The sequence below is a fragment of the Eulemur rufifrons genome, unplaced genomic scaffold (assembly GCF_041146395.1).
Source record: "Eulemur rufifrons isolate Redbay unplaced genomic scaffold, OSU_ERuf_1 scaffold_84, whole genome shotgun sequence".
NCBI classification, from domain to species: domain Eukaryota; kingdom Metazoa; phylum Chordata; class Mammalia; order Primates; family Lemuridae; genus Eulemur; species Eulemur rufifrons.
This window is the reverse complement of record NW_027182866.1, coordinates 1,028,619-1,056,000: the sequence shown is the minus strand read 5'-3', so window position 1 is coordinate 1,056,000 and position 27,382 is coordinate 1,028,619. Positions and strand designations below refer to the sequence as shown.

Below are 27,382 nucleotides of genomic sequence, written 5' to 3'. Positions count from 1 at the left end.
ATATATATTTATAATTCCAGGCCCTTGAAAGCAATCATGGTAGTTAAGAACAAAGTTTTGAGTCATTAAGGTAGAGGCCAACTTTGAACATCTCTAGTGAGATGAAATTAGGAAACTGGCATTAGAACCCACAGTTAGTCCTTTCCAACACGCAGGAATCAGGCTGGCATCGTCCCTCCGGTTCAGCGGAGTGGCCGTGGCGCTCCTCCTTGGCGAGCCTCACTCCTGTCCACCCACCTGGCACCGCGGCAGGGACGGCCACCCGCCCCGTCACTCCAGCGAGCCGCCACCCGCCTGGCCTCCCGAGCCTGCAGCTGGTTTACTAAAATCCCATCGTTAGAAACACTTGAGCATCACTGAAAAAGAAATGTGTGATTTGGTTTAAATGCCAGTTTCTTCAAGAACCTGATATTTCAGTTACAAATAATTGAAGATCCTTTTTAAAAAGAAAATCCGACTCCCTCGTAATCAACTACTTTATGTGAAGAAAAAAGGCATTGTTACAATGGCTCAAAACCGTTCTTCCAATGCGTGTGACAGACTCAGTCCGGCTCTAACTAGCAAAGGCCTTGCCCACGTCCTCTTTCCCTTTGTACTTCCTCTTCCCGTGTGTGAATGGTATGTACCGGTATTTGATCATGTGCTGGGAAAACAAACAGACAGACTGGAGTTACTTCAAAACAGTTTCCTGATCAATCACATTTTCCCCAAATCTTGAACAGCCAAAGCCCCCCCCCCCATCTTCTCCACCCATCAGATCAATGAAATCAGGACTCCAGTAACGGGCTTCTCGTCTGCCTCCACACGGCAAAACCTCCCACCGCCCAGACCACCTGGCCTGAGGCCCACTGAGACCCTGTGGCCCTGGGCAGCATTTCTTGCGCAAGAGCTGGAGGGGCGTGAGGCAGCCCGGGGCCCTCTGTGCTGCCGATGCCCCTGGGACGCCCCTGCCGATGCCCCTGCCGATGCCCCTGGGACGCCCCTGCGGCGCAGAGCGAGGCCCCGGTCTGGGTTCACCGTGCACAGCACCCTCCTCCTCGGGCAGGGCCCTGGCCCGGCACCACCGGGGCTTTCCTACGTGGCTCTCGGGACGGGAAGCGTCTACTGAAAGAGCCCGAGAGCCGCTCGCTGCGACAGCTGAGCTTGCACATTTGCAGCCACTGAACACGGGGACATGGAGCGCTGCGCTGTCACCCAGACACAGCGCCGCCCGACAGCTCTGCGACCACACCACGCAGGCTGCCACCCCCGCACGGCTGCCACCCCCCACACGGCTGCCACACCACGCAGGCTGCCACCCCCGCACGGCTGCCACACCACGCACGGCTGCCACACCACGCAGGCTGCCACACCACGCAGGCTGCCACACCACGCAGGCTGCCACACCACGCAGGCTGCCACACCACGCAGGCTGCCACACCACGCAGGCTGCCACACCACGCACGGCTGCCACACCACGCAGGCTGCCGCCCCCGCACGGCTGCCACACCACGCACGGCTGCCACCCCCCGCACGGCTGCCACACCACGCACGGCTGCCACACCACGCAGGCTGCCACCCCCGCACGGCTGCCACACCACGCACGGCTGCCACACCACGCAGGCTGCCACCCCCGCACGGCTGCCACACCACGCACGGCTGCCACACCACGCAGGCTGCCACCCCCGCACGGCTGCCACACCACGCACGGCTGCCACACCACGCAGGCTGCCACCCCCCGCACGGCTGCCACACCACGCAGGCTGCCACCCCCGCACGGCTGCCACACCACGCACGGCTGCCACACCACGCACGGCTCATCTGCGCGTCGCTGCCCAGTGCTGCTGCGGTGCCCGACGTGAGCGCCCGCGGCGCCTGGCGGTTACCTTTATCTGCCTCTTCATCGTGATACAGAAAAGCATGATGAAGTACATCACCAGAATCGGCCAGAACACCGGGACGTTGAACGCATCAAAGAAGGTACAGATCATGGCCACGAGGATGCCCTTGGTAGCTGCGTGCCTTCAGGTGAGGAGAGAAGGTTAGCGCTGCCGTCCGCAGCCAGCACTGAGCCCCTGCCTTCACCCACACACCGGAGCATCCGCAGGGAGAGGGGATCCCTACTCTGGGTAGCAGGTGAGCAGCCTGTCCTTGGTGTGTAGCTGATACACGTGTGCTGCATTTAACCACAAACACATCCTCCTCTTAGTCCCTTGAAAGCTAAGAAAACACCAGTGCTGCAGCCGACGCCCCACTACCGACGAACCTGCCGTCTGGAGCAGCCCTAGCCCTGCACCTCCCGTCTGAGAAGCCAGGAGCTGGCAGAGCACGGCGTTGCTCTCTCCCACCCGGCACTCAGCTGTCCCGGCTGTCACCCTCAAATCAGGCTTCCTGCTCCCTACTCCAAGCCCCCGTGGCGCTCCCGTTCCTACAGAACCACGTCCAAGCTCCCCAGGGGCTTCCAGGTCCCCCCACCCACCTCTGGCTCCAGTGTCTCTGGCTCCTGCCCCAGGGACTGGCCGAGGCCTGCCTGTCCCCACCTGCACTGGCGCTCAGCCTGCTTGTTCAATTTACTGATCCAACGAGACTGGCTCTCCTGTGCCCTGGGGCAGGGACACAAGGCAGGACCAACAGATGTGGTCACCAAAATCCTGTCCCTCTGACACAGCTGTGCCCACCGTGTCCACCGGGCCCACGCACTGTGGCCTTGCTGCCTACGGGAGACCTGGAGCAGCAGCCACTCCTGCAGCGGGCCTGGCCCTGCGTCTGTGTGGACTCCAGCACCTCTGCTCCGGACTCTCAAGAGCCACTCGAGGAGAAGGCCGGTCTCCCCTGCCAGCCGCGGGAGGCCACAGGTCAGGGAGCGAGGGAGGCAGAGCAGACTGGCCGGGCGGGCCTGCCTTCCCTGCCCCCAGAGTGCGGAAGCTAACTGGAAACCCAGAGAGGGTACGAGGCTGGGGGCATCTCCCCGAAAAGGCCCCTGTGAGTCACCCCAGGGCCAGCCCAGCAGGCGCCCTTTGGGTGAACCAATGTCACAAAGCACAACACAACTCTCGTGTCTTTAGGAGGGTGAATTGGCTGTCTGATTAGAACAAAACCAGCGTCCTCTACGTCTTAGCAGCTACGATCCAATACCTTCAAGGATTCGCTCACCAAAATTTAAACTCTGGAAGCCTTCGAATAAAGGGGCGAAATTCCTCATTCTGTTTGGTTGGTAATGATGGGCCGTCGTCTGAAAGGCACAACAGTCAGAGAGGAAGCACCTTTTATGTTTTTGTTTCTATCACATTTTTAAGTTTTTCTCCAAGAGATTTTGAACTAGCAGGCGTCCTATATGGAAATATGGATTTATACCGTCCTACCACAGATAACATGGGGATCGGTGGTAACTTACAATTCATCACTTTAGAAGATTCCACTAGATTTAAGAAAAGACTTCCACGCATGTCAAATACAGAAAGAACCCGGCCGCACACAGGTTCTCCGGAGCATCAGCCGTGCTCCGCGAGGCCCACAGAGGCTGGAGGACCTGCATTCACCAGCAAGCAGGCGGCGGCGCAGGCCAGGTGCACCTGGTCACCATGCCGTGGCGCTCAGCCTCCGCCCACGCCAGCCACTCCCGGCAGGCCTCCGCTCGTCTGCCCCCCACAGACGGACAAACTGAGGACAAAAGGGGTCTCCCCGTGACTTTCTAATCTCCCCTGATAGCAACATTAAACGAAAGGGGTGTGTTCCCTTTAATATTTTCAGTAACATTCCACAGAGAAAAATCACTGGCTTCGGGTCACTGGATCTGAGAACAGTCGTGCTCAGTGTCTCCCCCACAGCAAAGAGGACGGCCGAGCAGGGAGCTGCGTCTGCGGTTTTCCAGCAGCGGCAACAGGTGTGCCTGGAATGAACGGCTCGCTCACTCCCTCCCGCGGGGCGGGCCGGTCGGCGCACTCGGCCCAGCTGGCGGGTACGGCATCACCGGCGTGGCACAGGCCCGCCAGGAACATTCCACCCCATCACCCCTCAGCAGTCAGAGGCCACCCAGCCCGGGCCCCCGTTGGTGGTCTCTGAATCCCAGCGAGCTGCCTGCGGACACCTAACCGGGCACCCCGAGGTGATTCCAGCACGGGCTGTCTCTTCAGGAAGGCGAGGTCGGGAGGGCGAGCCCTGGAGTCAGACGTCCAGGCTCAGATCCCTGCTGTTGTGCCCTCTGCCACGGGACCCTGGACAAGCTACATGACCCTCTGTGCCTCTGTGTCCTCATCTGCAGAATGGGGATAACGGACCGAACACCCACTTCATGGCTATCAAGAGGGTTTAAGTCGTCCTTCTACAGGCAAACGTACCCCGCTCACCCAACGCTACCGGGCACTGAAACCCCAAGAGAACAGTCCCGGATGTTTTTAGGGAACATGCAGAGAACAGAAAGTCATAACCTTGCCCAGCAAACAGCACAGTGCACAGCTCTCCCCTACCTGAGTCTTCCATTAGGGAAGGGTCCACTTTGGGAGAAAGAAAAGCTATGAAGAGATTTAGGTGGTAGATTCCCAAGGCGTAGGTCACAATGTACCATCCCTGGAAGAGAAGAAAACACAGCGTCAGTGACGAGCTTCAACCATTGCCAGCCTGGACCGACTCGTGTCTTAACACTCTGGTTAACTCTCGACTTTGTTTTAACTGATCTGAAAAGCACACACAGTTTACTTACAGCAAGGAGGTTGTAACTTACATGACAAGAAAGTACAGTAAACTTCCTTGGGTCTGACACTGACGTGGGCAGCCCAGGGCCGAGCATAGGCGTCTGCACAGATGCCCACGGTACCTGCAGCCGCCAGCTCACGCCCAGGAGGGCAGCAGAAAAGGAGGCTTTTCTCAAAAACCACGTGCCGAGCCACACACTGAGCCTCGCCACCACTGCACTGAGCCTCGCGCAGCCTGGGCACGGGGGTGGTGGTGCACACCCGGCCCAGAGCCCACCGTGAGCAAGCGGGTTACCTGACGCAAGGCAGCGCCTCAGCGGCCACTGAGGATCTGCTCGCGACAGTCCTCTGCGGACTCACGTCACCAGAGACTCTTTGCTGAGAACGTTCGTGATCTTTGCCCAGAAGAAATCCAGGGCCAGGAAATGGAGAAATGTTTTCAGCCAAGCCTTCCTCAAGAGGTGCAAGCAGCAGGACAGACGCTGGCAGGACGTCCGCGTGCAACACACACTTACTTGCAACTCATTCATTTTAAAAATCACCAAGTTTTGCCGGGCGCGGTGGCTCACGCCTGTAATCCTAGCACTCTGGGAGGCCGAGGTGGGCGGATCGTTTGAGCTCAGGAGTTCGAGACCAGCCTGAGCAAGAGCGAGACCCCATTTCTACTAAAAATAGAAAGAAATTATATGGACAGCTAAAAATATATATAGAAAAAATTAGCCGGGCATAGTGGCGCATGCCTGTAGTCCCAGCTACTCGGGAGGCTGAGGCAGGAGGATCGCTTGAGCTCAGGAGTTTGAGGTTGCTGTGAGCTAGGCTGACGCCACGGCAGTCACTCTAGCCTGGGCAACAGAGTGAGACTCTGTCTCAAAAAAAAAAAAAAAAAAAAAATCACCAAGTTTATCCCATTAGGAAACCAGAACTGCATTATCAATTTTAAAAGCCTTGGCCAGGCGCGGTGGCTCACGCCTGTAATCGTAGCACTCTGGGAGGCCGAGGCAGGTGGATCGCTCGAGGTCAGGAGTTCGAGACCAGCCTGAGCAAGAGGGAGACCCCCGTCTCTACTGAAAATAGAAAGAAATTATCTGGCCAACTAAAAATATATATAGAAAAAAATTAGCCGGGCATGGTGGCGCATGCCTGTAATCCCAGCTACTCGGGAGGCTGAGGCAGAAGGATCGCTTAAGTCCAGGAGTTTGAGGTTGCTGTGAGCTAGGCTGATGCCACGGCACTCACTCTAGCCCAGGCAACAAAGCGAGACTCTGTCTCAAAAAAAATAAATAAATAAAAATAAAAGCCTCAACTTTTTCATACCAATAAAATGAAATCTCTGCCTAAAAAATTTTCAAGTCAAAAAACTAGTTTCAAGTTTAAAAACTAGATATGAAAATTTAATGTTTATATTCGCGTCGTGGGGTCAAGCCCAAAGGGATGCCCAGGTAGGCATGAATTGGGTTTAGAACACAGCAAAGCCAACCCACGTGTGTTGCAGCCCCCGCTCTTGCCTGAATTCCCTACTTCAAGGTTTTTAGGTCATTCCTTCCATTAAAGAATGGACACAGTTCCAATTTAAAAAAAGAACAAAGCCCAAGATCAACTACAGCGAACTCAACGTTCGCTTTCAACATCCTGCGCAGGTCGGGTCCCCAGTAACAAACCAGGGCAGGGCCTCGCCCCTCAGCACATCGGTGGGTGCACAGGTGCTAACACGGAACAGCGTCCACGTTCAGTCCACACGGGATAGGACACACTGTCCGGTCCAGCACTGAACACGCCAATCCCTGGACCACTGTCCTCCCACATCTTGGAAGACATCAGGAAGGAAGGAATGTGCTTTACATGAGGAAACACCTTTCACAGGTCCGGGGGAGGAGGCTGTTAACCCGCCCTCCTCTGGACATACACAACACCAACCACCCTCCCCTCCGCCCCACAAAGAATTCCCACTCACAGCTTTGCTCCTGGAAACCACGTGCTCACCAGAGGGTAAACAAGCACCCAAGGTGCCGTCTGAAGATGTCCCCTGGCCTGGAGGTGCCTGCAAACCATCAGGGAAGCCCTCCACACGGCCTCCCTTGGCTCAGCATCTCAACTGCGCCTCCTCCTCAAACTCACGCAAGGCCTAACTCAGAAAAGCCACATAAACCCTTTTGGAAGCCAGAATCACTCGTGACACCCAAAGTATGTGGCTCTTCATTCAAGGAATGAGGTAACTGCTACAGAGTATCATCTTGTCCCCAAGCAGCTCAGAGGGACACCAGAGGATCTTGACGGGGTCAAGACTGTCCTGGACACACTAAGAACCCTAGTGAGACCGTGTGACAGATTTAGGATGAACTGTAAACAATCCTCTTTTAAAAGGCAGACACTGAGATATTTCTTATATTTGGTGCTTAACTGAAAAGTGATTATTTGGCCGGGCGAGGTGGCTCACGCCTGTAATCCTAGCACTCTGGGAGGCCAAGGCAGGAGGATCGCTCGAGCTTAGGAGTTTGAGACCAGCCTGAGCAAGAGCGAGACCCTGTCTCTACTAAAAAATAGAAAGAAATTAGCTAGACAACTAAAAATATATAGAAAAAACTAGCTGGGCATGGTGGCACATGCCTGTAGTCCCAGCTACTCGGGAGGCTGAGGCAGAAGGATTGCTTGAGCCCAGGAGTTTGAGGTTGCTGTGAGCTAGGCTGACACCACGGCACTCTACCCTGGGCAACAGAGTGAGACTCTGGCTTAAAAAAAAAAAAAGTGATGATTAAAGACCACATCCTTCAAGATAAATCGGACCAACAACATCCCAACCCACACCACACCCAGAAAACAGAGCCAAGTCCGTCGTTTCAACCCAAACCTACCTGCAACAGGTAAACTCTAATCATGTAGACAAAGCTCAGGCCCAGCGTCACAACCCATCGCACAGCTGTGTACGGTGTAGACTTGTCTAGCCAGGACTGATAAATCTAGAAAGATAAGGTTCAAAAGCATGAAGTGGACCCTGTAGCTCCTGCACCAAACTCTGCTAGAAAGTGTACTCTCTGCTATAGCTGACTTTCCATTTTAAAGAGCTAATTAAAATGGCAAGAGGAAGGGTGCCATGGCTCATGCCTGTAGTCCCAGCACTTTGGGAGGCTGAGGCAGGAGGATCCCTAGAGCCTAAAAGTTCAAGGCTGCAGTGACTGCAGGGAGCTGTGACCGTGCCACTGCACTCCAGCCTGGGAGGGAGGAAGAGAAAGACATAAAGAGAGAGAGAGAAAAGAGACAGAAAGAAAGAGAGAGAGAGGAAAGAGAGAGAAAAGACAGAAAAAAAGAAAAAATGAAATAAAATAGTAAAACATCGTAGATCGTACATGTATTGGCAAAAAGCAGTGACTAAATCAATCCAAAAATTATTTGCAATAATTCCTGAAGCAGGTTCATTTCCTAAGCAAAAATACTACAAAACAATCCGCACTGGAGTGGCTGTGACGGCCCAAGGGGATCATGGTGGGGGACACCTAACCTCACCCGAGAGGACTGTGCATCTCCAGCCCCCACCTCACAGCACAGCTGCACCGCCACGTCCCACCCCACAGCCCCTTCTCCCACGGCGCCTTCCCAGCGCTGCTGCCCAGCCTCCGCCCGCAGCTGCCCCCAGCAGCAGAGCCTGCGGGCACCGAGGCAGCTGCGGAAATTACTGAGGGAACCCTTAGTTTTATATATTTTTTTAATTTTTACATATATATGCTTTTAATTTTGAAATTTAATTTTTAAATTTTAATTATGAAAACTTTCAAACGTTCACATAAGAGAATGTGTGAGCCCACACATACCATATCCAACTTCAATAACTATCAATAGTTTTCCATATGCTATTTTTCAATTAGAAAGTCCATAAATTTTCTAATTATGCTGAAACATTAGGCCCTGCAATTGTTCACGGACTCAGACTGCCCCCAAGACTGCAGCCCAGACACACTGTGTCCGACGCAGTCCCAGGCCCCATGCTCTGCCAGGCAGCCTCCGACACAGCCCGCAGCCACCGTGACCTACAGCCACCGACCAGCACCTGGGCCCTTCTCGCCCAGGGAGCCCCGTCCAGCAGCCGTCTGCAGAGAAGCGGCAGGGCAAGGCCTCCCAGCACATGTGGCCTCGGGTGTCGGGAGGGGTGACAGCAGGAGCAGAGCAGCCGCCACGACTGTGTCTGTACCTCCCGGGAGCCAGGACTGGAAAACACGTATGTGGGTGGACACCACGTGTGGCCCCGAAAGCCTAAACTCTTCGCATCTGGCCCTCGACGGCAAACACAAGCACACCTGTTCACAGTGAGGAGCCGTCTTCTGACCGCGCAGACCTACGGTTGAGTAAAGATGTTGCCCAACCTCCACTGGGACGTCAGCAAACACCCTCCAGGAAAATGTGTCAGGAGTCAACAGTTTCTATTCCAAATATTTATACTGATCCACAAATAAAAACCCACCAACCTGTCCAAGCCTTGTGAAAAATCTGTACACCACTGAAGGTTTCCCATGGACGGAATCGCCAACACTGTCCCCTTCGGACATTCTGTAACTGAGAAAAACACAAAACACTTTTAAATAAAAAGCATTCAGGGATGTAAAAACTCAGTCCTATTTTCATCCATATGTCAAGTGGGTTTTTACAATATCCACTATTTCATTCACACCATTTCTTTGTATGTTTTTACCATGAAATGTTCAGGAAAAAGACACACACGAGCACACAGGCTTTGGTGGAGGGAAGGGACAGCACCAAGCGACCACGCCAGGCAGCACGGGACGAACTTTCCTGCCCACTGCCAGCACCTGGCTCCCACACGCGTGGCGCTACCCAGCCCGCCGGCAGCAGGAGCCGCCCTTGCTGCCCCCCGGGCCCCTGGCTGGCCCAGCATGGTGCTGCACACCCTCCCTCCGGGTCCCTTGTCCTCTGTGGATCCCTTGGGGCCCCCCAAGGACTCCCTCTCCTCTATGCCCTGCCCTGGGTCTCTGGTCTGGCAGGAACGGCAAGGGTCCCTGAACAGGAACATGCTGTCTACAACTCTCAGGCATCCAGCCGTGTCCCAGTTTCTCCTCTGACAGCTGGAGGGGACCATATCTGTGCTATCTCACCATGCTGCTGTGGGCCCACGAGGAATTACCTGAGAGCCCAGGGGCCAGAGTCCCATACATTATCCCACTTAATTCCCTGATGACCCAGTGCAGGGGCATCGTTACCCTTTCTCATAAAGGAGGAACTAGTTCCAAACAGTCGAAGCCACGTGTCAAAGGTCATGCCACAGCTCTGGGCACGCCCAGAGACCAGCCTGACAGCTGGCTGCTCACCCGAGCACGCTGCCACCCTGTGCTGAGATGAGATGGATTCAGGGCACTCGCCATTCTTCGGGAAAGCCCCCCTGAGGAACCAGGGCTTTCCAGCTGTCACTCCTGCTTTAAAGATGAGATCCTCATGGGCCCTAAGCTAGGGAAGATGACAGGGGCAAAGCTCACCGTCACCTGCAAATCTGTACATGGCCGCTGCCCAAACTGCATCTGCTGCCATGCAGGTGAAGAGGATAAGACTTCAGTTTCAAGTCTGGTTTTTGTTTTGTTTTTTTTTTGAGACAGAGTCTCGCTCTGTTGCCCAGGCTAGAGTGCCGTGGGCGTCAGCCTAGCTCACAGCAACCCTCCTGCCTCAGCGCCCCCCGCCCCCAGTAGCTGGGACTACAGGCATGCACCACCATGCCTGGCTAGTTTTTCTATATATACATTTTTAGTTGTCCATATAATTTCTTTTTATTTATTTTTTTTTTTTAGTAGAGGCAGGGTCTCGCTCTTGCTCAGGCTGGTCTCGAACTCCTGAGCTCAAACGATCCGCCCACCTCGGCCTCCCAAGTGCTAGGATTACAGGCATGAGCCACCACGCCCGGCCTCAAGTTTGGTTTTAAGTCCCACCTGTGCCAAGTGGCTGTGAGACCTTCAGCAAACCCTCTGACCACGCAGTCGGCCTCAGTTTCCTCATCTGTAAAATGAGGCTCTATTAAACTCCAGACACAAAGGCACAGACACCATCCCACAGCAGGCCCTGAGGTTGTCTTACTGTTCCCATTTAGAGATGAGAAAACTGAGGCTCACAAAGGCTAAAGAGTTGCCCCAGCCGTTCAGCCGGTTCACAGTGGGGCTGGAACTGAAACCCTCACCTGCCCGAGACTAACACCTCCTAAATCACATCCGCACTGCTAGCGTTTAGAAAACCGGCCTCTTTTTGGAATGAAGTCAGCAGCCTACATGGTATGATCCTGGATCTCAAGTGGATACGCTTTCCAATTACAGCCTAAATATTAAAGCTATCAGCCAAGTGTGGTGGCTCACGCCTGGAATCCCAGCACTCTGGGAGGCCTAGGTGGAAGGATCGCTTGAGCCCAGGAGTTCAACACCAGCCTGGGCAACTCAACAGGAACCTGTTTCTACAAAAATTTTTAAAATTAGCTGGGTGTGATGGTGCACACCTGTAGTCCCAACTACTCAGGAGGCTGAAGCAGGAGGATCACTTGAGCCCAGGAGTCTGAGGTTGCAGTGAGTTATGATGATGCCATGGCACTCTGGCCTGGGCGACAGAGCCAGACCCTATCTCCAAAAAAAGCAAAAATAAAAATAAAGTTATCTGAACAGTTTTACTAGGCCACATGATCAAGTCCACACCGGCAAGCGTGAATGTGATTCCATGACACCAGTCCCTGGATCCACCAAGTCGAGCGCCAGCAACTCTCAAGGACACCAAGAAATGCCCTTCGGAGCTGCACACGCCAGAGACACACGATTTAACCAACAACCAAGCTGTGGCCCCCACGTCCTTCCCGTCTGCTTTTCAGGAGGTGCAGTTTTACATTCCGGGGAGAATTCCATATTTAAACAGAGGCCACATCAGAATGAATTACCTAGAAGGGCCGGCCTACTGAGGCCAAAGCCCGGCCAGCAGAAAGCTACTTCAGTCACATTCTTCATTGTATAGTCCTTACAAATGTTTCCGTATCTTACTCTGACCAAAGTGTTTACCATTAAAGCACTTTTACTTGAAGTGATAAAGTCATATTAGAACAAAAATACCTGACTATCCCATAGAGAACGTTCTCTAAGCAGAGCTGATTGCTTAGAATTTCTCACTCTTCCACTGAACGTATAGAAAACCTATCAAAAATGCTTTTGCCAATTTCTGATTACCTGATAAATATAACATACATATTAAAACGTACTTCTACATCTTGATTAAACTTTCTGCCAATAACAGCATGAGAGGCAGAGTAGCGTGATTAAGAATGTGAACTTTGGACTCAAACTGCCGGCTTTCAGATCCCAGTTCTGTCACTTTCTAGCAGGATGACTTGGATGAGCTACTTAAGAATGCCTCAGCTTCCAGTCTGTGAAACGGGATGACAGCACTAATTTATTTACTGCCTTCCCCAAAGGGTTCTTCTGAGGAGTCAGCCCACAGTAAGTCCTCAGAGCCTGGCACACGGGGAGTGTGCCGGCCCTTCTAAACACATCAGACTTGTTCCTGGGTGAGGGCCGGCCCTTGCACCAGCTGGTCTTTCTGCAACCCGCTTCCCTCCGAGGCTCAGTTTAAAGGCCACCTCTTCAGAGTGGCCTCCATTACTGTCCACACTGACCGCAACCAGTCCCTCGTGTCGTATCACCCTGCTTTCATTACATTTTGTTTAACAGTTGTTTTCTGTTACCTTTCTGGTTTACTTCTCAATTTTCTCCTACTAGAAAGCAAGCTTCTTGGGGAGCCCTGGTCTGGTTCAGGGCTGGGCCCCACCAGCTGGAAGTGCTGATTACATAGCAGCCAGCCAGTAAATTAACTGCTGAGTGTAACCGCTTCATGCCCACTCACAAAGGAAACAAAAAGATAAAACCAGTACAAGCAGAGACCATGAGTACCACGCCAGAAACTGTACACAAAACTCTACCGGGCCTTGTTCTAGAGCCCGTTACGTTCACTGGTTTCTGTGGTCCCTCACTCCTGACACAGGAAGTGTTCCACAGAAAGAGTAAAGTCCTCAGCCAGGCACATGGGGCCATCGACAGTTTGGCTGCTGCGACCTTTCCCTCCACCTCCACCCCCAAATTCCTCCTGGACAAGGAAAGCCCCCAGATCTTCTGCATCACGGTTCAGGCCTCTGATGCTGTTCCCTCCCCTGAAATGCCCTTCTAGTCCCTACCTCTTCCTTCTTCCCAGGGCCACAACCGGGGCTCCTCCCTCCTCTGGGCGTGACCATCTTAGACCTCCACCTGGCCCTTATACCGTACCTTGCTTGAGTGAGGTCACTGCCAGCTCACATCAGGAGCCAAGTCACGGTCTGAGTCTCAGTTACTGAGGACCCTTTACTCACTCATGCGGAGAGTGCCGTCTTACTATGAAGTGAAACGTCAACCCAACTAACAATAAAGCACTTCCAGGACCAAGAGCCAGTCTCTAAAGAGAAAAGGAAGACAAGCACGCTGAAGGTTCTCAGGCTGAAAGCAGCCCTGTGGGGTGTAAGGTGCCCTGGCAAGGAAACAAATGTTAACTTTATCAGCAGGACCACGGACCAGTACAAACGTCAGCCTGGAGAATTTACGTTTTATTGACTATATTTGGAATACTATCAAAATATAATCTCGACGGATTTAACTAGCGCCCGTTCAGTATCTTCACCCAAAGGCTTAATAGTAAATCCTACAGATAAGCCCGAATAAGGAACACAGCGATGGGGCAAGAGGACATCCCCGCATAAATCCATCCCAACTCTCACGGAGCTGTGGGGACGGCGACTGACCACTTTCCCCAGATACCCCGGCAGGGCGAGGAGCGGAGAGTGGCCAGGGAGAGCGGGCTCGCAGCTCTCCCACCGGCCCCCGCCCGGCCCTGGGCTCAGCCTGTGCTCTCCCGGCCTCTTCTCTCGGCTTCTCGCGGGCCTCCTGCCGGCCCCCCGACGACCATTCCCGGCCCGGCCCTCGGCTCGGCCCCGCCCGCCCGTGGCCTTGACAGCCCGGAAGGAGGCGGAGGCGGCGCCGCCCGGCCGTTCCCGCGCCACGCAGCCCACACCGTCCCCGCCCCTGGCACCTCGCAGCGCCGCTGCGGCCGAGCCGCGGTCTTCCTCGCGGCCGCAGGAAGAAGGACGGCGGGGCAGGGGCGGCCGCAGGCGCTTCGCTCGGGATCCGGGAAGCTGCAGCGGGAACTTCCGCTCCGTCCTCCACGGCACCGCCTCCAGGGCCTCCAAGATGGCCGCGAGGGCGGGGCCAAGAGTTCCAACCATTTCCGCTTCCGGTGCTGCTGCCGAGGCCGTTGGCGGGGCAGTCCTCTCGGCGGAAGGGGCAGAAGCGGCGGAAACGTGCCGCACTGCACAGGCGCAGTTGCGTCCTCTGGCTCCGGGCCCAGCTAAATCCGGTCCAGAGATTGTGATCGCTCCGGGACTGGGCCCCCACGGCCACGCCCCCTCTCGGCCAGAGACCAATGGGAGAGGGATTTGCTGGTTGCTAAGGGAACCCCCTAGCGGCAAGATGGCGGCGGCCGGCGAAGAGACCCCAGGCCCCTGCGGGCCGCGCCGGGACCCGCCGAGGCGGCCGCCGAGGGACGGTAACGACTGCGGCCCGGCCTGGGCCCGGGGGAGGGTCGCCGCTGTCCTGGGCTCCATTCGGTCGCTACAACCCTCGCGCCACAAGCGTTCCCCGGGGAGTGGGAGTCCGGGAGCCCGCCCTGAGCCGGGGCCGCCCTCCCTCCCTCCGCGCCGGGCTGCGAGGGTCCGGGCCACAGGCCCCAGCCGCGGGGCCTGGACACCTAGGGCTCCCGCGGGCCCCGTGGCTGCGGTGAGGAGCGGCAAGGCGGGGACGAGCGCCGAGCCTCCTGACTTCCCGGCCGGAGCCCTCTGGGAAGGCTAGGGCGTGCGTTTCGCGGGGAGTTTATAATCCGAGCTGTTAAAGTCGAAGAAACAGGTCTGAAATGAACTAAGTATCTTTGGGTGGAACCAGACCTTGATTTATAGCAGATGCAGGAGACTGCGGTCACCCCCTGTCCTCCTCCCATAACCTCTGCCCCCAAGTTGTGCCTTGAAGGCAGGGGAGCCGGTGGGGAGGGGGCCCTGCCCATCCAGGAGCTGCTGGGGTCGGGAGTCGGGAGGCGGTGCACCCAGCTGCCTTGGGTATAAACGTGGATTTTGTCCCCTGGGGTAGGACACCACTGAAGAGTCCCAGCACAGGGATGGGAGAGTCCCGCTCCTTCCTCTTTCTGTACACTCACTGCTTCTGCCCCTTTGCCTTCAGCTGGCTCGTGGCTCATCCTTCCTGGCTCAGCTCACATGTTCCCTTCTCAAGAAGATGCCCGCCCCCCACTGCCACCTCCTGGACACTGCTGCTCTCTCAGGGACCTGCACTCGTTTCAAACTAGCCCTCCTCTCACTGGGCCTGTCTCCTCTGCGCCAAGCAGGTTCTCATCCACGTTGTGTAGGTAATGGACCCAGTGGATGGACCAACAGGAAACAGGAAAACTCACAAACCCCACGCTGAGCCTTTGAGCGGCAATGTCGGGAGTTTACTGTAGATGAAGTGAGCTGCAGCCCACCCTCGGAGCTAGAGGCTGCCCCCCACCTCCAAACGTCTGTTGGATGTCAGTGCTGGGACTGCGTCCCACGCTCACCTGTGTGCATCTGTTCAACTTTCAGGTTATGGAGTCTACGTATATCCAAATTCTTTCTTCCGATATGAAGGAGAGTGGAAAGGAGGGAAGAAACATGGTAAGAAGCCTCCTGCAGCTGCCACCTCGCAGATGACAGGGCCGGTTTCCTCGGGGAGCTTGGGCAGGGGAAACAGGATTCCTGGGAATACTGGCTTTATGGTTTTCTTCTGATTATAAAGAGTCAACCTACTTTTGTAGAAAAGCCAAGCAATAAAAGAAAGTATAAAGTCAAAACCACATGGACTCCCCCCGCCCCGGGAAGTCTGTGCGGCTCCGGGGGTCTGGGCTCCTTCCTCTCCCCGCAGAGCCCACCTGCTCCATTGTACACCCATTCCTTTCACTGCAAGGTTGGTCTTTTGGCGTTTTCTTATGTGAGCACTTTTTGTATCTGTTGCCTGTCAAGATTTTCTATAGTTTTAACGTTTTAACTTCTATTGAGTGTTTTTGCGACACAGATGCTTCTTATCTTTGTGCTGCCATCACGGGCCGTCATCCCCCAGGCCAGGCGTGAAGGCTCACGTCAAGCTCTGTCGTCAGAGCCCGGCCTGGAGAGAGTCATTCCCCCTTTGCACGTGTGCCCGTCAGCGTTGCGCTGTATCCCCCCGCGGCTCTCTCCTCGGCCCCCATGTTGACGGAGGCGAGTGAGGGGAGTGTCCCCTCTGAGGTCCCATCTGCACTCTCAACGCCCGTGCAGTCGTTCTGGCTAGAAGAGCAGGGTGCGCAGGAATGTTCCAGGGGACGTTGTAAGGACATTTTCTATATAAAAATGTGTTAGGCAAGTGACGGAGCCAAACGCAATCTGGAAGCCGAGCTCCTCACCCTGAGAAAGAAGCCCAACGACGCATGGGGTCTTTGTGGGTGGCTTCACGGTGCCGTGTCTTTTGTCAGGTGTCGGGAAGTTGCTGTTTAAAGACGGAAGTTATTATGAAGGAGAGTTTGTGGACGGAGAGATCACCGGAGAAGGCTGCCAGCACTGGGCCTGGTCAGGTTAGCTCTGGGGACGGGGGACGAGTTCTCAAAAACCGTCTCGGCTCGGTTGGTCTCTCGCTTCTGGACACAGGAGCCTCTGGTCCCCTGCCGTGTCTCGTAATTGCAACACACCAGGCTGGGGCAGGGCAGCCTTGGAGCCCTGTGGCCTGGATGGCCCTTATGCCCGTGAGGGGTGCCGTGGGGACCTCAGGTTGAGGCTCTGTGCTCACCTGACTGGCAGCTCTGCCTTCCCCGTAAGGCTTTGCTGGAATAAAGATTTATCAATCCAGAGCTGTATTGTTTCCTTTTTTATTTAAAGTTATTTCAGCCACATTGTATCCCTAGAAGAGAAAACTGCTCCGGTGACTCCCACTCCAGCTGCAAGGGGTCGTCTCCGGGAACCTCAGACCCTCACAGGCTGATTGGGAGGGGGGGGGGGTCGGTCCTCAGTGGGGAACCTTTCTCTGGAGCTCGGCTTTCAGTTGGTTTTTAAAGAGCCCGGGAGAGGGTTCACCCCTAAGTCTCTGACCCGGAGGGGCCTTTGCCCCTGGGTACAGGGCAGTGGATCCTCTGAATACAGAGGCCCCCAGAGTGTCGGCCTCAGCCATCACACTCGCAGCTGTGGAGAGAGGACCAGACCCCTCTCACCGTGTTTCCCTCATTTGCCAGACTAAGCAATGAGAGACACGGCATCCGTTCTGAAATGGTACCTGCAGCCACACCGGTCAGGGGACAGAGGAGGTGACTGTTAGCGCACTGGGCCTGAACTCCTGTTTCCCCCACTCCTTGTCTGCATCAGGAAACACCTACTCCGGCCAGTTTGTTCTGGGAGAGCCTCAAGGACGCGGCGTGTTGAAGTACAAAGCCGGTGGATATTACGAAGGGGAGGTCTCCCACGGCCTGCGGGAAGGTCTGACGTCCACGGCACTCTGCAGGGTGGGGTGCTTGGGAGGGGCAGATTTGGGAACCACTGCGCCCAGGTTTGGGAACCACTGACCCGGCCTGACTTTAGAGGTTGGGGAAGTAGGTGGGGGCTTGAGCCCTCCTCTCTCCACCCCAGGCTGCGTCTGGTGCGGTTCTGTGTGTCGCGCTGCTCGAGCCGCTGTGCCCGGCGGGGCCCCAGCCTGCTGTGTCCTGGGACACTCGCCACACCTCGGTTATCCGCTGCTATGTAGCAACCGCCCACGGCGTCGTGGTTAAGACAGCCACATTTAATTATTTGCTCACGCTCCTGGGTCAGCAGTGTGGCCTGGGCTTCCCGGGCAGGTCTTCTGTCTCACACGGGGTGGCTGGTGCCCACACACCGCGGCTCAGCCAGTCCTTGACAGCCCCTGAGGTCCTCACAGGCCTGGGAAGCTCCGCTCCTGGTGCGGCGGTCTGGGACAGTTTGGTCACTGCTCCGTGTTCTGTCGGCCAAAGCAAGTCGGGAGGCCGGATTCACAACCCCTCCACGGCACCAGGCGCGGGACTCTGTCCTGTGCCTTCACCTCCGCTGAGCCAGCGCGGCCCGGGGCTGAAAGACCAAGTGCACCCGGGAACAAAGGGAGCGGGTTGTGATACTTCCCATCACAGACGGAACGCCCTTTTCCAGCATTTCCTTATGTTAGCAAGTAGAACTCTCCTCGGATTTCCGAATTGTCCCCAATCTGAAAACACCACACCACTTAGTGCAGCCGCATCCCCGTCGTCTCTCCTCCCACCTTTCCGATCAGAGTGCTCTGAGCAGATGGCCCAGGCCCAGTGCTGCCCTCTCGCTGTGACGCCGTGCAGACAGGCCCTGACTGCGCAGCGGCACTGGCCCAGCAGGACAGGAGAGCACTTTGGGTCACAGATGTGGCACCGAGGGGCCCCTTCTGCCACCCCCAGCCTTCAGGAGCTGGACCCTGGAGCCATTCTCACTGGCTCCGCGGGCGGACCGGCACTGTGCCAAATGACATCTGCCATTCCTGTGCCGGGCAGGGCCTAGGGCCTCCTTGCAGCCTGACCTGGAAGGACCATCTGGCTCCAGGGGGCCTGAGCCTCGGCCTTCCCCTGAGCTCACCACCCTCCTCCGCCTGCAGGCCCAGGTCCCCGGGAGCGGGGAGCAGGGTCCACTTGCGCTGGGGGCCAAAGCAAAGCTCGTCTCTTTTCGTCCCTTCACCAGGGCACGGGTTCCTGGTGGATCCGGCTGGACAGGTGTACCAGGGGTCATTCCACAGCAACAAGAGGCACGGCCGCGGGCAGATGCTCTTTCGGTGAGTGCGCGTCCGGGTGGCATCGGCCGGAGCTGCCCTGGCCTGGCAAGTGGGCGAGGCACTCTGGCTTCCAGCCTCTGTGGGTGATCCTCCCAAAATGCCCAGTTGTTTAAGTACATTCTGTGGTTTTGGTGTCATTCTCTCATTTTTCCCTTATTTAATGAAATTGTACATTTAATAGAAAAAACATCAACACCCGCCCCCCCAACCGTGTTAAAACACCTCCTGGGAAGGCCAGGCGGGTGGGAGGGTGAAGCCACAGTGGGCTCAGAGGACCCCCGTTCCCACTGCCCTGGAAAGCACCCCTGCCGTCAAGGGTGGGAGCACAGACGTGTCCCCGCCGCCTGTCACCGCCCCACAGCCGGCCCTGGCGAGGCAGGAGCTCTCGGGGCCATCTGCTCAGGGCCTATTTTTGCCGTGTTCCCGGGCGGCACGTGCTGAGCGGGGTCGGAGGAGCTGCTCTGAGTCACCGCTGCCACCTGGCCTCGGCTGAGCGGCCTCTGTCCTTGCCCCTCAGGAACGGTGACAAGTACGACGGCGACTGGGTCTGGGACCAGCGTCAGGGACACGGGGTGCTGTGCTGTGCGGACGGCTCCGTCTATGAGGTATCCAGGGGGCGGGTGTGAGGCCTGGTGCTGGGGCTCTCGGGTGTTTGGAGTTGACACGTGCCAGCTCCTCGGCTCCTCGGAACGGAGCGAGGGATCCGTGTCCCTCTCCTCTGCACAGCCCTCGGCTGGGACAGACCCCTGCACCAAAGGCAGGTTGACCAGGAGAGAAAAATAAACGAAAATTGGTTAACTTGTGTACCTCGGGGGTACACGGGAGACACCAGGGAAAGGAGCGCGTCTCAGAGCGGTGGCTCTGACCCCTGGCGTAGGCGCCATCTTCACCCGAAACAAAGGAGGAAGGTGCTGGGGCAGCAGCGGGGGGCCAGGTGGGCACGGCGGACAGGCGCGGTTTGTGCCGCGGGTCTAAGTGGGGGCCTTCCCGCCTGGCAAGTCTCCAGGGGCCTGTGGTCGCCCGTCTTTTCCTGGTGCGGAGGGGACAGACTCACAAACACGTTTCTGTGATGGATGTTGATTTTTCTTACAAGAGAGAAACTTTGACTTCCTGTGTCTGCAGTTTCTCAAAATAATCAGCTCGAAATAGTCCTGCCCCAGAGGCGTATTTTGGGGTGGCACACGCTGACTTCCTGCAGACCCCAGGGGGTCGTAATGAGTACTGTGCTCATTTTACTGATGAGGAAACTGAGGCGCGCAGAGGGTGACTCAGTTTCTGGGCCCCAGATGACACCTGGTCCCCACCCCTCCCCGGCCTTTGCATCCAGCTGATTCCCAGAACTGTCACCTCGTGAAAATGAGTCACTCCTTGGAAGGTACGATGGGGCAGGCGCAGTCAGCTCAGAGGAGCATTTTGGTGAGAAATGCCCTGGAGTCAAGGGACAGGCAGCCCCTCTGTCTCCTAGGAGGTTAATGGGGATTCCGGGCGCCTGCAAGGTGGGTGGAGGAGATTCAGGCACCTAGGAAGACCCTTCCAGGCCCCCATGGGCCACGGTTCACGTGTCTGCCGGATGCCGGCATGTGTGCTGGGCAGGGCAAAATGAGCAGCAGCCAGCATGTTCCTGCGAGGCCCCCACGGCAAGCAGATGCACACACATGCTGTGGCTCCCGTAGTCCCATGAGAGTGCCCGGGCCAACAGGGTGGCAGAGGCCCGTCGGGGAGTGTCAGCCCTGGAGCTGAGGCCGAGTGCAGAGGAGGAGCCCAGGGGCGGCCTCGGGGCAGAGGAGCGCAGGGGCCGAGGGAACAGGCCCAGCCCGGTGGGGAGGGGCTGCGGCTGGAACCCAGAGTGGCCTGGAGCCTCAGAGGGCAGGCAGCCCCCTGACTCCCTCTGGTTCTTAGCTGGAGACGGACGGGGAAGGGGGTCCGTCCGGGGAAGGTGACAGTGGCGCATGTGCGGTACAGAGTGACTTCGGGACGTCTGGGCGAAGACGCTGGGTTTGCTGGCAGATCGGGTGTCGGGCTGAGGCGAGAGGAGAGTCGAGGACGGCACCTGGGCTGTGGCCTGAGCGCTGGCCGGACGGCAGGACCAGCCCAGGATGCAGTCAGGAGGCAGAAACCACAGCAGCCACTTAAATGGGGAGTTTGATGGAAGGAATTAGTAACTAGGAAGGGGTGGCTGGCTACCAAAAGGGACAAAAAAACACGAAAATAGCAAAGACACGAGCGGGCCAGAGACACCCTCAAAGGTGGGGCTTGGGGGCCGGTTTGGTTGTGTGCAGGGCCAGCTCCTGGCCCGTGGTCAGGGGAGGCTGGTGGTCCACGGCGCGCGGGGGCTTCACGAGTAACCAGGCTCTTCCTGGGGTGGCTGCGAGGCACTGACAGAACCGAGGGCCTCGGGAGCCAAGGATTGCGGTGTGGCTGTCACAGCAGGAAGGGTGACCCAGAGGCTGGCGGGGTCCCCTGGGCGTCCCGCAGCACCGACAGGAAGGGGTGGCACGTTCAGGCCTTTAACCGTCTGCTCAAGTCACAGCCAGAGAACCAGAGCTGCCACGGCAACGCTGAGGGAACCCCGATTTCCTAGAGCCCCGGGGCTGGTGTTGCTGAGAAATGCAGCGTTTGACTATGTGGGCCTCAGAATTACACTGTCGGCTGAGTCGCTGTCCTTGCCAAGAGTCTCGCATGAAAGTTAGAGCAATGATTGGAAAGAACATCCCGGAACTGCTCCAGGTGGTGGAGTTCCAGGGTGCCAGGGTCTGGAGCCTCTCCCCAGGAGCTACCCTTGGGGTGCAGGAGACGCTGGGCGGAGAAGGGACACTGCGGGTGTTCCTGGGCCCCTGCCCCCTCACCTGAGGAGTTGAAAATACACACTCTGGAATCTGCAAAGGGAGCCCCCACCCCGAGTCGCACCCGCGCCCTCTCTCGAAAGGCCGGGCATCGTGCCCACTGGCAGAGGAGAACCGTTCACAGGGTCCAGCCGCGGCCGGGGCTGAGGGTGATGCACCGGGCCTGGCCCGGAGCCCTCCCTGACATGGAGCAGGTGGGGGGCAGGGGCTGGGCCCGTGAGGGGCTGCCCACCTTCCCTGCCTGCAAAACAGAAAGCACCGCCCAGGCCAGTCCCGGGATGGCAAAGCCCTTGTGGAGGCAGTTGGTCATCGGCCAGCATCATCCCCGAGCCCCTGTGGCAGGGCCTGTGCCCTTGGTGGTTTCCACAGTGCTCGTGGGCAAATGCTGTGGCCTGGGCCGGCCTTTACAGCGAGTCACGGGCAGCCACAGATCACCTCCTTAGCTCTGCAGAGCTGGGCAAGGGGCACCTCCCGTCCGCCGCCGCCCACTGCCCACCGCACCTGGGCCCCTGCCCACGACCGCACCTGCAGAGCTGGGAGGACTGTGGGCCGAGCTGCTGACACAGCACCGGGACTGTCAGGTCGTGGTGTCGGTTCCACTCCCGGGACTCCGAGTGTTCTACGCCCTTCACACGAGTCAACTCACAGCACCCTCCCAGCTCTGCGCGGGCTGCTCCTTGCCCCGTTTTATGGCTGGGGAAACTGAGGCACAGAGCTGGTCTCCCGAACAGAAGGGGCAGAGCAGAGCAGCCCTTGTCCCTGGGGTTTCAGCGTTGGCCCTCCCGTTCCCTGTGATTTGGGGAAGACACGTCCCATAGGTGTGTCGGCCCAAGTGGGGGGCGGGGGGTGCTGTTCCCGCTGCCCCCAGGGCCAGGCCCCTCCCGTTCCGCAGGAGAATCACCAAAGGCTTTGTCCTCCCCCCAACGCCCGTCCCAGCACAGCCCTATCCCCAGAAGCGGGTCTGCAGCATGGGTCCCCTGGCCACAGGGGCTCCACCTCGGGCCCCGGCTGCCCACTGGTCACCAGTGGTCTGGGCACCGCTGGGCCCAGTCAGGCCTCCCCTCCTGAGCCTGCAGAAAGCCAAGAGGGCACAGGCCAGGGACATCACCCTCCTTCGCGTCCTGGGACTGATGGCTTCAGGGTGCCCCCAGCGTGTCCACCAGGGGGCAGCCCAGCCCCGCTGATGGGCACCACACCCGGCTCGGGCCTCCGGGAGCTGGAGAGGCTTAGCTCCCGGTGACGACTGGGGTGGACAGGAAGTGCCCAGTGACCGCGCCGGGCTCTGGCCCTGCGGCTGCCTGAGGACGCCTGGGAGCCAGGCCTGCCCGGGGAGGCGGCCATGCGCCAGCTCTGGGGACGCCAGGTTTCACCCGTCCGGGGGCTTTTCCCATCGGATTGGTTTTTCCTCCGGTGCTAAAGCCTTGAATTCCACAGCAAGTTTTGCGGAGGATTTATGGGAAAGCCGTCGTGCAAACCTTTGTGTGACCCGCGTTTCACGGCACTGGGTGGTGCCGCCCTCCCAAGACTTGGGCTCTGAGGACCGTGGCCACCCCGGCTGGCCTGGCCGAGGGCTGCCGGCAAGCCGCTTCCCGAGGCTGTGTCCACGCACCAGGGCAGGCCCGTGGTCCTGAGCGCCGTGGGGACACGCCACCCGTCTCTGCCGCCGTGGCCTGGGTGGCACAGCCACCGACACCTGCTGCTGACTCCATGCTCCCTCCAGCCTCCCGCTCACAGCCACGCTCGGCTGAGTGAGGACGTCTGTCCTGCCCGACCGTGTGGGCACCGTGGACGGAGAAGGGCGCCCTCCAGAGGCTGCATGGACCCTTGGGACCAGGACGCGCCCACGGGGCCACCTCAGAACTCGCTGCAGAGGCAGCAGATTTCTACACGGCCATTTGTTGGAGGAAAACTAACTGCCGGGCCTGTGACCTGCCCCTCGTCACTCAGGCTCTCCAGGCGAGCGGCCGGCCCCGGCATGAGGAGTGAAAGGCCCCAACCCGGCCAGGCCATGGGGGTCAGTTGGGCTAGACGTCTCAGCTCGAGTGCAGGCACAGTTATTCCTTAGGGGGTCGGTAGTCCAATATTTAGTCCTCTTTTTAAAAATAACCATCATGGTAAATACATCTAAAATTTACCATTTTAACCATCTGTACGTGCGCAGCGCCGTGGCGTTAAGCACACGCGCACTGTTGCGCAGCCCTCCTCACCATCTCCAGAACGTTCTCATCTTCCCAGCTAAAGCTCTGTCCCCGTGAAACACGCACGCCCCTCCCTCCCCCGCCCCTGGCACCACCGTTCTGCTTCTGTCTGTGGATTTGGTGGCTCCGGGGACCTCCTAGCAGTGGGATCCGACAGCGTTTGCCTTTCTGGGACCGGCTGATGTCACTGAGCATCCCGTCCTCCAGGCTCAGCTGTGCCGCCGCGTGGCAGGACCTCGTCCCTTCTCAAGGCTGGATGACACCAGGATGACGCCTGGTTGCACGTGCACCACATCTTGCTTATCAGGCCATCCGTGCATGGGCACATGTGCTGCTTCCACGGTTAAGCTACTGTGACCAAGGCCACTGTGATCGTGAGTGTGTGGGCCGGGCCTGGTGGCTCCGCCAGTCACCCCAGCACTTTGGAGGCTGAGGCAGGGAGATCATGTCAGCCCAGTACTATGAGACCCACCTGAGCACCAAAAGACAACTCCATCTCTACAAAAGTTAGCCGGGCGAGGTGGCGCACACCTGTAGTCCCACCACGCAGGAGGCTGAGGCAGGAGGATCGCTCCAGCCCAGGAGTTGGAGGCTGAAGGGAGCTGTGAGGACACCACTGCGCTCCAGCCCGGGTGACGGAGCGAGACCCTGTCTCTAAAAACAAAAATCAGTGTGCAAATATCTCCTAGAAACCTGCTCTCGATGCTTCGGGGTGTATAACCAGAAGTGGAATTGCTGGATCCCAGGGTGATTTTATTTGCCATTCTTCGAGGAAGCAGCACACTGTTTTCCACGGTGGCTGCACCATTTTACCTTCCCGCCAACAGTGCAGGAGGGTTCAGATTTCTGCACGTCCTCGCCAACACGTTATTCTCTCTCTGTTGTTATTTTTAAAATATCGGTCCTAATGAGTGTCAGCCCTCCCCATGTGCTGCCTGCGTGCACCCAGGTTGGCTCTCTGGTCGGCATCTCTGCGGCGGTGCCGTCTCCTGGCCGCTCCCTCGCCGGACGCGCTGGTCCCGGAGCCCCAGCTAAGGCCCTTTGCTCCTCACTGCGGCTCTGCGGACTCTCCCGGGGCAGGTTCTCGGCCTTCTGCCCTGTGCGCCGCGCCCCACCCGCCCGCCAGCATTCTGCTTTTCATTTATTTCAGAGATAATTTTAATTTCTAGAAGGACTAGAAGTAGTGTGTTTCTCCCCAGTGTCCTTTTTTGCACCAGAGTTTGCCCTTGGCCATCCCTTACAGCTCCGACCTGGACCCAGGTTTTCCGGCTCGGAGGAAAGACCCCCACCCGGGCAAGAGCAGCTCCCGCGAAGTCAGCGGTCACCAAAGGGTGTGCCCGGGCAGGGCTGGCGGCCACCTCGGGGACGTGGCCTTGGTGTCAGGCAGTGGCCAATGCCCCCTCCTGGCGGCAGGTGCATCTCTGCAAACTGCGTCTCCTGCCTTGCGGCCACATTCCCCAAGGCAGAGCTTCAGCAATAATCTTTTTAAAAACTTAGTGCTAGAAAAAAATGTATTCCTGAAAATAAAAGCAGTGAATCACAAAGCCAAAAATGTTTCCCCTTCCGTGGTGACTGGAACCCCGTGGTCGGGTTTGGTGGCAGCTGCCGAAGCCGGTCACCCCAGGGCTGGGGCACGGCCTGCTCTGCCGACCTCTGCGGTGTCCTTGCTGGCTTTGTCCTGTGTCCTTGGGTCACATCTTGCTGTCTCGACCTCCGCAGGACATGGAGGGCTGGGGGCTGCCCCCACAAGCACAGGGCGGCCCCTCAGAGAGCAGCCTCGCCGGGGCCGGGACGGTGCTCGGGAGCAGACAGGGAGAAGGCGGCAGGTGGAAGCAGCCGTGAGTTGCTCGGGGAAGCCGGTGTGCGTTTGCGTGTCCTGCCGTGTGGCTCCGCCGGCTGCTGCTTCCCGGCTGGCCCGGCCTCCCGGGCTCTGCCAGTGTTTGGCTCCCGGGAGAGCCCGCTGCTTGGTACCTGCTTGCCGTGGCGCCTTCACCCCCTGGGGCCCTGGCCTCCCTCTCCCCACCTGGCGCGTGCGGGATGCCAACCCGGAGGGACGTGGGCCTCACCTCCCAGCGCCACTGTCCTCGGGCCGGGGGGACACAGGCCAGGCAGGTGGGGCCGGTGACCCCAGGGGCACTTTTAACATGGAAGAGCCCTGAGAATTTGGGGATCTGCGGGCTCTCCTCATGTTGACGCCCCCACCCTGGGGCGGAGGAGGGGACTGGCTGCCGGAGCCGCAAGGGAACTGTGGGTGCCGGTGTTGACAGGTGTCAGCGCAGCTCGTGCCGCACTGGCAGGCACCTGGCGGTTCACACGGTGTGTGACCAGGCCCAGGGAGGTCAGACACGGCGCCCGGTGGCCCCACTGTTAACGGGCTGAGGGGAGATGCCTGTCCCTGAAGACTGGGGAGCACCCGTCCCACTGCAGTGCCCTGGGCAGGGCCCCCAGGCTCCGGCCGCCTCAGCAGCTGCAGGGCCCAGGCAGGAGGGTCTGGCGGGATCCTAATGTGTGGGGTGACCTGAGGGGGCTGGGCGGCTGGTCCCCAGGCCCCCACCTGCTGCGGGAGGCGGTGACCACAGCGAAAGGCCTCACCTGCTGCAGGCCCAGCGTTTGGCCACGGTCGGGGGGGTTTGGCCTCCTGACCACAAACAGCATCGGGGCCACCAGGGAGCCTGGGCCTGGAGCCGCCGGCCCACCCTCTGCCCGCCGGAATCCCCCGGCGTGTCGGCCAGACCCAGGCAGGGCCAGACTCCCAATGTGCAGGGCAGGTGGACTTGTGACAAGGACAGAGACTCGGCGTGTCCCAGGGGTGCTGGAGACAGGAGAGGTCACAGCCTGGGAGTCACTTCCAGTGCAGGCACCGAAAGAGAAACAGCATCAGTTAACTAGAAAGTGCTCCTGAGGTGAGAAAGGCCTCAAGGACTCATTTCTTACAATTCGTTCTAGCTCAGGTTTTTAAAAATTGTGTTTTTAATTTTCATTTTTTTTTAAGAGTCAGAGTCTGGCTCTATCACCCCAGCTGGAGTGCAGTGGTGTCATCGTGGCTCACTGCAGCCTCGAACTCCCAGGCCCAAGGGATTCTCCTGCCTCAGCCTCCTGGGTAGCTGGGACTACAGGTGCCACCACGTCCAGCTAACTTTTAAAAAATTTTTAAATTTTTTATAGAGAATGGGTCTTGCTGTGTTGCCCAGGCTGGTCCTGAACTCCTGGCCTCAAGCGCTGCTCACATCCCGGCTTGCAGAGTGCTGGGATTACAGGCGTGAGCCACCGCGCCTGCTCGTCCGTGGTTGGGACAGCACCAAAGCAGCCACCCAGCCCAGCCCAGCCCAGCTGGGATCCTCAAAGGCATCGATGAGGAAGTTGCTGAGCCCACGGGGCCGGGGGCCGGGTGGCCGTATGGGGAGCTGGGGGCCCCGCTGCAGCCGCGGGAGTGGGAGGGAGCCCGGGCGCAGCAGGCAGGGCTGGGAGGGCCGAGCTGTGCAAGGCCCGTCTCCCGCAGGCCCCGTCACCAGCGTCACCCTCGCTGCCTGGGGTCGCCTCGGCAACCAGGGGTTTTGTCGGGCTTCGCTCCATTCCCGCGTGACCATGTCCTGATGTTGAGTGCGCTGTTCACCTCGGTTTTGCTTAATTGGGTGTGGACCTGGCCCCACGCGCCATGTCCCCCGCCCCACACCTGTCCTCACCGGGGTGCCAGGCGTCGCCGGCAGGGAGGAGGAAGGAAAGCAGGTGGCACTGGCCCCTGAGGGTTTATGTCAGCGGCGCCGCGTGCCCCACTTCCCGGGTCTCCG

At 58.1% G+C, this 27,382-nt stretch overlaps 2 protein-coding genes across 7 annotated transcripts in view; one reads left to right on the top strand and one right to left on the bottom strand.

Moving 5' to 3' along the window:
* Nucleotides 1–6: 6 nt before the first annotated feature.
* RER1 (retention in endoplasmic reticulum sorting receptor 1) lies at nucleotides 7–13,878 on the bottom strand. 6 transcript variants are annotated; one of them, XM_069464646.1, is made up of 7 exons: nucleotides 13,743–13,878; nucleotides 9,125–9,212; nucleotides 7,520–7,624; nucleotides 4,446–4,545; nucleotides 3,133–3,211; nucleotides 1,866–2,001; nucleotides 7–643 (listed from the first exon to the last, which is right to left on the bottom strand). In XM_069464646.1, exons 2-7 carry the CDS (start codon nucleotides 9,203–9,205, stop codon nucleotides 554–556), a joined length of 591 nt encoding a protein of 196 aa, XP_069320747.1. In that variant the 5' UTR covers nucleotides 9,206–9,212; nucleotides 13,743–13,878; the 3' UTR covers nucleotides 7–553. The 6 variants fall into 6 exon arrangements, with proteins under 6 accessions (XP_069320747.1, XP_069320753.1, XP_069320748.1 ...); XM_069464652.1 differs by having other exon boundaries at nucleotides 9,125–9,206; XM_069464647.1 differs by lacking the exon at nucleotides 13,743–13,878 and adding an exon at nucleotides 13,456–13,629.
* Nucleotides 13,879–14,179: 301 nt separating this feature from the next.
* MORN1 (MORN repeat containing 1) overlaps nucleotides 14,180–27,382 on the top strand; it is a 33,992-nt gene continuing 20,789 nt past the window's right edge. The window contains exons 1-6 of the mRNA XM_069464639.1: nucleotides 14,180–14,255; nucleotides 15,337–15,408; nucleotides 16,239–16,337; nucleotides 17,119–17,229; nucleotides 18,463–18,553; nucleotides 19,071–19,158. Of these exons, the coding sequence (XP_069320740.1) occupies nucleotides 14,180–14,255; nucleotides 15,337–15,408; nucleotides 16,239–16,337; nucleotides 17,119–17,229; nucleotides 18,463–18,553; nucleotides 19,071–19,158 (537 nt within the window). The remainder of the gene's footprint in view (nucleotides 14,256–15,336; nucleotides 15,409–16,238; nucleotides 16,338–17,118; nucleotides 17,230–18,462; nucleotides 18,554–19,070; nucleotides 19,159–27,382) is intronic.